Below are 9747 nucleotides of genomic sequence, written 5' to 3'. Positions count from 1 at the left end.
CTGAGTGGAAATGTACTTCAAGGTGGAAGGATCATAAGAGCTAGTGGTCAGGGCACTCCCCTGGGATGTGGGAGAACTGTTTTGGAGGAGAGATTAGAACCCTGTTCTCCCATATCCTAGGTTAGTGCCTTAACTCCTGTGTATTACGGGGTGGGTCTTGATCTCCCTGCTGAAGCTGTTCCACTTTGGATAAATAAATAGTCACTGGGTCAGAGAGAAAGACACTGTACCCTAGTGATTAAGGCACTCCCCAGGGAAGTGGGAGACTCAGCTTCAAGTCTTTGCTCCAAAGTAGGCAGAGCAGGGATTTGAAAACGGGTGTCACAAACCCACCAGCTATAATGGGGGGGAGGGTTGGGGTATCTGGTGTGTTTTTTGGAGAAATGGCGGACCTGGCTGAGGCACCTAATTCACAGCTCTGAGTCCTGTGTGGACACAAGCAACACCCAAGCCCTGTTCATCCAGTGGTTCTAACCACATTAAACTAAAAAACAGTGGCCCTAACTGTAAGGTCTTCTCAACCAGCCTTTGTGAGGAACAGGATTTCTGCCTTCCTTCCCTTCCCAGAAACCCCTTTCTGTGTCTGGGGAGAGGGAGGCACAGGGTTATTGGTCACCTCCTCAAACGTTCAAGAAGCAAGTAGCAATGTTGCCCTGTGAAGAGCTAGGACGAGGAACAGTCAGTCATCCCTTGAAGCTACAGGGAGAGCTGCAGCCCTCTGCCACCAGCCAGAAGCCAACTACAATTAGTTGCAGGGTGTATCCCCAGTCCAATGGGGGAGGGTTATTGTAAAGAGGTGAAATGAATCCCTGTGCAACTCCACTCAATTCTGAGTCAGAATTCATATATCAACTGCAAACCGGACAGGTTTTCTTTGGAAGTGAGATTTTAGAATCCAGTCCTGCAAGATATTCAGCATTCTCCAACTTCCATTCACTTCAGTGGGAGTTGAGGGGCACCTTACAGAATTGGACCCTTCATAAGAAAGGTGTACACAGCTACCAACCAAAACTCTTCCATTCACACTTGACACTAAAAACAATGGTCTCTGGAGTTTGTCGGTCAACATGAAAAATTAAAGAGAAATTGCTTTAAAATGTTCCATCTTTTATTTGATGACTGGTAACAATTTGTACATTCTCTAGCCAGTGGAAAGAGAGATTTACATGTTTAGAAACAAAATATGTTTATTGCAATGCGGAGCACAAGCCTATACTCTCACCTGTTAGTGATTGTGATAACGCACACTGCATTACATGATCAGTATTGACAAGACTTTAGTTTGTATGTTGTGTGGAGCTTCTATCGATTACTTGATGCTAGAAGCTTACAAAATTAGGGTTTAATACTATACACCTTTTTAGTTTAGCGACACATCCATACATAGCTTGAGTTTCAAAGGTGTAGAGCATTTCTAATATCCACTGATTTCTATAGTGGTGCTATGTCCTCAGCACCTCTTGAAAAAAATATCAAGCAAAAAAGTTGCTTAAATGAAAACAATGATACAAAAAAGAAAATATCAAAAACCTTTCAACATACCAAAGAACTTTGAGGAATTAAATTTTAGGTGTATCTGTTAACAATACAAAAAAAGGACACCCATCTTTCAAGTACAAAGAGCTTGTCTGCTTGCTGAAGGGAAATGATACTCATACTTCAGTTCTTAGTTGCTGTCTCTCACAGCAGCAGAAAAACCAGTCTCAAAATCATCAAAAGGCTGCATCAAAACACAGAACAAAAGAAAAAAAACACAGTAAAGTTTGGGTATGAACAACCAAAGAACAAAAAGTCCATTCATGAATGTGTAACAACAGATGAGAGAATCTGGAGCCTATAGCTTAGAACCTTTTAAAACACTTCCAGGGCCTGGTTCTCCATTGCATTTACCAGATTTATGCCAACATATCTTGGATGCAGTAAATTAAATTACACCAATGTAACACTATTGAGATCGGGACTCTAGAATGTGCAACCCTCTAGACCTTTTGGGCCTGACTCCCGTCACCTATATTTGTGTGAATGGAGTTATATGAATATAAATCTGGTATATGTGATCAGAGACACCAGTCTTCTAAGTTTTGATTAATATGAGGGAGAGATTTTTGAAAACAAAAATACTGAATTCTATGTGTTCTATAGAAGGTTTCAAAGTTACTAGAAATCCTTCACATGTATTAATGATTTCCAGAGTGAAGTTCATGTTCTAACTGAAATAGCCTTCACACTGTTGCATTAAATACAGTAAAAGACACAATCCAACACAGAGTGGCTACAAGGAAGATTTAATTAAGAGTGGTGTGGACAGCCTAAGTACTTTTTAACCTTATATGGGTTTAAGACAGAATTTTTTACTCTGTCTGCACTTTGAAATGGAACCATTGTTTACAACAGTTAGTTGAAATGGTGCTGAACATCTCCTTATCTACACTTGCAGCTGCACTAGTTCACTGGCTAACGTTGCTAATTGTTGTCAGCAATGGTTCCATTTTGTAACAGTCTTAGTCTTGACTTGCACTCTGGGTAGCCCCAGTGAACTCAGAGCAGAATTTGGTCCAGTATGTTTAGTTTTAGTGGTGAGCTGGCTTAGTCATACAAAGAGTTCTGCACTAGGAGTTAACAACACTGCACAAATATTCATCTAATGGGACTGTTTTACTCATAGCCTGCATGCATGAAATGCAGTTATTGTCAGAAGCGTGACACCAGAGTTCCATATTTTATTCTCTCGGTGACGCCATATAAAATTTCTTTTTACAAGTCAATAAGATGTTTCTAAGTGTCTGCCCTGCAAATTCAACCTAGGGTCTGAATATCAGTCTGAATACATTCTACTTCTTACATCACTAGAAAATGCTTTAGCTTTGCCAGAAGTTAAAGTGTTTGTGGCAGGAATTATTGGGTGAAATGTTATGGCTTGTGTTAGACAGGAGGGCAGACTCGATGATCATAATGTTTATTTGGGGCCTTAAAATGTATGCATCACCACTGAAGACTCTACCATCAGAGCCTAGCTGACAGTTTGGTTGATGTGCACCTTTGTTAGCTATGCACAGACACTACAGCTCTGAGAAAGGAGGATACCTTTTATTCTATCTCATGCACTATCAATGAAAGTTCTCATAACTAAATCTTTCAGTGATGATGTAAAAATGTAGAAAAAAAAATGACTGGCAGGCTCATCATCTTGCAGTCTAAACGGTTAGAAAATAATTTACTTGCAAACCGAAAAATGTTTTGAGAGATGGAGTCACAGAATAAGTTTGGAATTACTATGGAACTAAATTATGGAATAAATATGGAAAAAGTCCTTTATATGCCAAAATAAAGAACAGCATCAGAGGAATGAAACAGTTCACCCACATTATAATTTGCAGTAGTGCTGGCCAAAATTTTCAAGCCTAGCTACCTAACTCAAGACAACTAAATAAAAGTAGTCTTATTTTCAAAGGTGAACAACACCTACATGTCCCATGGACTTCAGTGGAATTTACTCAGAACTCCTGAAAAGCCAGGCCATTTTTATTTAGGTCACTGAATATGAACTTAAGCACCCAATTTTAAGCACCCATGCAACTTTTGGCACATAAAAATACATCAAGTACTTTCTAAGGCCCTCAACAATATGTACTGATATCTAACTGATAGTATTCTCTTTTCTGAGGCTACCAATTACTATCAGATGTGTGTTTTTTGTGGACAGCTGTCCACTGGAAACTGGATTAAGAACTTCACGGTCATTTCATTCAGCCCATCCAACAGTAACTGGATAGTAACAACTTCAATGCCCATTGACTTGGCCTGGATGTCAACTATATAGCATTTAAAACAAGTTGAAATAATTCAGGTAGGAACTGAACTTAGATATGCACACCTACCTTAGACCAGCTATTAGTCCACCTGGGATTAGTTTCTTGGACCTCTTAAACCTCACTCCCATTACAATGGTCAGGATAAAAGCTGAAACTGTAACACACAATCAACACCATATTTACTGTTTTCCCCAAGGCTGGAAATTTCAGTGGAATATCAGTGGAATTTTCAAGACCATGGTTACTTATCAAAAGACTACCAAATAAACTTCTCACTACCTCCCGCTGTGAAACTTCATGTGATAGAACATGCTGTTAGTGCAGGGAGAACTGTAACTAGCCCCATGCATGGCCTTGTGGATGGAGCATTGGACTCAGGAGAGCTAGGTTCTAATCCTAGCTCAGTCACTGGCCTACTGGGTGACCTTGGGCAAGTCCTTGTGCCTCAATGTCCCCATCTGTAAAATGGGGATAATGAGGCTTACCTCCTTTGTAAAGTATTTTGAAATCTAGAGATGAAAGATGGAGTATCATTATTTTAATCTACAGCCTCAAAAAGCCCTCAAAACACAGCACCCTGATTTTCTCAGCTGAGACACTTTTAAGGAAGTCATATAATGATTCTACTACTCTTTCCCCAGCTGTAAAATGGACACCACCTGTAATAGGGGTTTTTGATAAGTTAGTGATTATAGAGTGCTATATGAGTGGAAAGAGTCACCAGACTATACGTACAGCTATATGGAGCAGTGGGGGGAGATGAACTGTCACTTGAAATAATTTTTAAGAGTCAGCAAGAGTATGGATCTCAGCGTAGGCAGCAGGTCTCTACTTCTCTGCAGCTGGAGGTTGGCTGTGAAACCAAGTTCCCCCTCTGTTTTCTTATGAGGCAACTCCAGGAATCCCTTTCCAGAACCCACAAGCAGGGCCCCCACATGGGGGGGGGGGGGGGAGGGTACACTTTACCAGGACCCAGCTCAGGATGCAACCCCCATTGCCATGAGGAAAAAATGTTTCATGGCTCAGGAGATTTTATGTATAGGTTGAAGGACTGTGGTATGTGTTGGGGAGGGGGCCCATGTTACAAGTTTGTACTGAGCTTGGGTCCTGCTCACAAGCCAGCCCGTGCACAACAGTCTACTCACAGCGGACAGGAGTTAGTTATGTTTGGTGGGAAGGGAGCATAAACTTGTTCTGCAGGCTCATCCCACAATGCTAAGATAAGATCTGACAGTTAGACACAGCTCTTAAAATTCCACTGGAGTTGCTAAGCATGCACTACTTGAGCAATGCAGCAAAAGTGATTTCTAATCACTGCTTTTATTTTATGCTCCCACAATCTGATCTCAGGCACATGCCTGGGTAAAAACAAGACTGCTCCACCACGAGCTTCCCCTATAGCCCTGAACATACCTAACCATTCCAGGTTAAAAAGTGTGTCCATTCCATAAAGGCTCTACTGACCAATATCCTGTTCCAGGCACCAATGCCCGGATTATTCAAGAATGCTGAGACACCGTGGGTCCAATTTTCATGGGTGTTGAAACCAATGGGAGCTGTAGGACACTCAGCACCTCAGAAAATCAGGCTTCAGGGGTCTCAAATTGGGCACTCAAAAACAATGGACTATTTCTGAATATGTAGGCCTAAATTCCCACAGCTGCTCCAATCACAGAAATCTGAATTCAAGAGTTCAAGGAAGCCAGGATGACGTATACAACTCATTTATAAAATACTGATGATGGAAATTTGCCTTTGGTGTTTGTATAATATAATTTCCCATACATGTAAAACGTAAGAGTGCTACTACTCTGGTTTCCTAGCAAAGCATTACCATTTATCATGGGATCCCTTGTTACAATCAGAGTTAGAAATGGATATGGTAGTAACTACTACTTTTTAGGCCCAGATCCTGTAAATGTTTGTGCACATGCTTAGTTTTATCACACCTACGTTGTCCTACTGAGCCCCAGATTCATTGGGGCTACTGCCATGTGCAACGTTAAACATGGATGTAGGTTTCTGAAGGCTCGAGCTCTTACTCTGCAAACAGTCAAAAACAAAATTTAAAAAAATCTAACAGCAGAAGTGTTTAAAATATATGCAAAGAGAACATTTATTCTATGTCAGACGCAGTAAACTCTATCTTACTACCTGTCTGCAGTGCTGTTGTAGCCTTGTTGGTTCCAGGATATGAGAGAGACAAGATAGGTGAAGTAATATTTTTTTATTAAACCCACTGGTCTGGGGAAGGTAACCAGATTGTCTAAGCTAAATACAGTCGGGACAGGTTCACAAATGCTGCGGGAGACCATTCGAAACGAAGTGGGCGATTAAGGATTAGCAGGCAGTGGGGTGTATTACAAATTGTTGTAATGAGCCATAAAACCAGTGTCTCTTTTTTCTCCAGAAATTCTGCAACATTAACCTCCCCCAGAACACCATTCTTGCCCCCATGGATGTCACCTCCCTATACACCAACATCCTTCATCACTGCTGCCTGCATCAAATACTTACAAGATAATGACAATGTTCAGAGATCCAAACCATGGAGCAAGCCATGGGTACTAGGATGGCTCCCCAATATGACAACGTCTTCATGGACCACCTCAAGGAAGAATTTCTGTAAAAATACACCACAAAACCAATGGTATATCTGAGATACATTGATGAAATATTCATCCTCTCAACAAATGACCTAAACTCCTTCACAGATTACTATCACAACTTCAACAACCATCACCATCCATTAACCTCTCTCTCTAAAACACTCCCATGCTATCATCAATTTCCTGGACACCACGATCAGCTTCAGCAATGGAACCCTACAAACAACTACACACAAGAAACCCCTAGATCACCACACATACCTTCACAGATTCCGTAACCACTCCAAACACACCAAGAAATCTATTATTTACAGCCCAGCTTTCAGATACCACACTGGAATCCATATGAGGTCTCATCAAAGAATCATCATCCATATTTGATGGGGACCACATCCTGAAAGAAATAATTCCCAAACCCCCTCTTCTGGCCTTCAAATAACCCCCCAACCTCAGAGGCAAGCAAGCATCATCAGAAGCAAGCTCCCCACAGATCAGAACATACCAAGACAAAGTGGCACAAGACTCCCATAGCAGATGCAAAACCTGCAGACATATTGTTACTGTTACAATGACTGATACTCCCCCACTACACACCTTTCAAGATTCATGAGTCTTACACATGCCTATCACAACATGTGGTATGCATCAAAATTCCCAACATCAACTACGTGGGTGAAAGCAGACAATCACTGCTCCCTCAAGTGTACGCTCATAGAAAAATAATAAAAGGCAAAAAACAGCTTATCACCCAGGGGTGAACACTTTTCACAAAGCCATAACTCCATACTTGACCTCTCAAGTTCTTGTCCTCAAAGGAAACCTGCACAACACCTTCAAAAGCAGAGACTGGGAATTTAAATTCATAACTCTGCCGGACACTGAAAACCCAGGACTCAACAGAGACACTGGTTTTATGGCTCATTACTACAATTTGTAACACACCCAGCTGCCTGCTAATTCTTAATTGCCCACTTCATTTTAAAAAAACGAGAGTTCTGTAGCACTTTAAAGACTAACAAATTTAATTTCAGCAGGCATATTAAAATTAAATGTGTTAGTCTTTAAAGTGCTACAGAACTCTCGTTGTTTTTGCTGTATACAGACTAACACGGCTACCCCTCTGGAACTCTTCATTTTAAGTACAGCATTATGCTGAACAATTTGTCCCAAATTGTATTTAGCTTAGACACTCCAGTTGCCTTTCCCAGACCCAAAGAAGAGCTCTGTGAAAGCTTGTACCTTCCACCAACACAATTTGGTCAATAAAAGGTATTATCTCAAATATCTAGTCTTTGGTATATCTTACTACCTGTATTTTGTATATATAAAGCTTCCAACTTTAATAGACTAAACTGAAGCAAAGTGTCTAACTATTTAAATTGTCAGGTAGACTGAGGTATCATATGATGCAAAAAATTAAACAGAACATTTATTTTGAACAGACTTTTAATTCATGTAAAAGTACATTTGAAACTATTTTTATTTTTTTCCAAATGCTCTTTCCTCTAGTAATGTTAAATACTTACACAATGATACCTTCACATCCCTGGGGTCATATGTTACACAATATGCTCCATAACCAGACACCAAACCAAAGAAGAGACCAGCAGCCAAAGAGACTATACTTCCTGCAGCAAATCATTTAAAGAAACATGAAAATGAAAACATGAAGAACATACAAAAAATAGACTAGAGAATACCTCATTAGATAACTTCCTGTATATTTTGCTGCTGCAACTAAAATCTGAAACGAACTTGAGTTTTCACACATTTTGGATACAAATTAGTTCAGAAAAACAAATCATTTTTACTGTGTAATATTACAATGAGTAGGTCTGTATCACAGAATAATAAGAATAAAGTTCCAATGCTGGATATTGTGAAGTCCACGCTCCAGATTCCCTCTGAGTTCTGTTTTAGGGTATGTTTACACTAGAAACACTACAGCGGCACCGCTCTAGCGGTGCCGCTGTAGTGTAGACACTTACTACAGAGACAAAAGATGTTCTTCCATCACTGTAGTAAATCTACCTCTCCAAGAGGCAATAGTTAGGTCAACAGAGGAATTCTTCCGTTGACCCAGCGCCATCAACACTGGGGCTTAGGTTAGCTTAACTATGTCTCTCAGGGGTGCCAAAAATTCACATAGCTAAGTCAACCTAAGTTTTAGGTGTAGACCAGCCCTTATATAGATGTACAGTGGGAGACTTAAGGAGCCAACGTGTTTAGCATATCAAAAAGAAGATCAAGAGGTGACTTGATGAAAGTGATTATACACCATAATAGAGAGAAAATACCAGATACTAAATCTCTTCAATCTAGTGGAGAAAGGCAGAACAAGTAAAACCAGAAAAATTCCATTGGACCAAACTACCAAGGGAAGAGGTGGATTTTCCATCTCTTGATATCTTCAAATCTAGACTTGATGCCTTTCTGGGACATACATTTTAGTTAAATAAATTATTGGGCTCAATACAGGAGTGACTGGGTAAAATTCAATGGCCTGAGTTATACAGGAGGTCAAACTAGATAATCTAATGGCCTTTTCTGGTTTAAGATCTATTAATTGGGACAATAGAAGTAGTAATTCTTTCCTGAGTAGGCCTGAGTCATTTCTCAGGATCAGACTCAGGTAGCCATTTACACTTGTACAAAGTGGGTTTAAAATACCATCCTTCTCGTTTAGGAGCAATTTACTTCCACTTTGCCTCGGTGTAAATGTCTTCACAAGGTATAAGGCAGTAGAGAATCAATCCCTCTGTATCCAAATCCTGCCACCCCAGCATTTACCTTTGCGAGTATATCCCATGACACCGCCAAGAGCCACCACTGCTGCATAACCAAAACCAATCCAGTCAACAGCCATGATCACAACTCTGAAAAAGACAACGAATTGCAAAACTGAAGGAGGACAAGTTCTGCTTTAAAAAGAGATTTCCTGTTTAGGATTATGAAGTGATATCCATGAGAGCTCCAAACAATAATTGTTAACAAGTTACAAGTGTCAGTATTGTGTCAATACTCCAAATGTGCATGTGCTTAAACTAAGTGTAACCCTTCTGCCATACCAAATCGCCAGCAGCAAGGGCCGGGTTCTATATGTAGGGGTCCCTCTCATGCTACAACGCCAAACTGGCTCGAGCCCCCACCCAGTCACCTGGGAAATTACACTTCCCCTGGGCGCCCTCCAAAGGGCAATACTTCCCCTCTCAAGCACAGAGTCTGAGTGTAGAAAGAAACCTTTTAATAGCAAAACAGAGATAACACCGCACTGGTTTGGGAAACAGTGCAAACAGAGTTCATGAACTCAATGAGCCCAAACCCAT

General features: G+C 40.6%; 1 protein-coding gene across 1 annotated transcript; it reads right to left on the bottom strand.

Annotated features, from left to right (window-relative positions):
- Window positions 1-1068: 1068 nt before the first annotated feature.
- LOC137161011 (transmembrane protein 14A-like) lies at window positions 1069-9341 on the bottom strand. Its single transcript, XM_067560019.1, has 4 exons — window positions 9212-9341; window positions 7948-8049; window positions 3879-3966; window positions 1069-1720 (listed from the first exon to the last, which is right to left on the bottom strand). The coding sequence occupies exons 1-4, from the start codon at window positions 9285-9287 to the stop codon at window positions 1681-1683; spliced, it is 306 nt and encodes a 101-aa protein (XP_067416120.1). The 5' UTR covers window positions 9288-9341; the 3' UTR covers window positions 1069-1680.
- Window positions 9342-9747: the final 406 nt, after the last annotated feature.

The sequence above is a fragment of the Emydura macquarii genome, unplaced genomic scaffold (genome assembly GCF_026122565.2).
Source record: "Emydura macquarii macquarii isolate MOO-44397 ecotype Brisbane River unplaced genomic scaffold, CSIRO-AGI_Emac_v2 contig_2224, whole genome shotgun sequence".
Lineage (NCBI taxonomy): Eukaryota > Metazoa > Chordata > Testudines > Chelidae > Emydura > Emydura macquarii.
The sequence above is the reverse complement of the archived record's forward strand: the minus strand, read 5'-3'. Positions and strand labels throughout refer to the sequence as shown.

What these genes read in the sequence shown, in the direction of transcription:
- LOC137161011 (XM_067560019.1), bottom strand. Translation starts at nt 9,287, where the DNA reads ATGGCTGTTGACTGGATTGGTTTTGGTTATGCAGCAGTGGTGGCTCTT. An exon ending in GGATGTGAAGGTATCATTGT is followed by an intron (nt 3,967 to 7,947) that starts GTAAGTATTTAA and finishes TGTGTGTTACAG; the next exon opens with TTTCAGCTTTTATCCTGACC. An exon ending in GGACTAATAGCTGGTCTAAG is followed by an intron (nt 1,721 to 3,878) that starts GTAGGTGTGCAT and finishes GTTTTGATGCAG; the next exon opens with CCTTTTGATGATTTTGAGAC.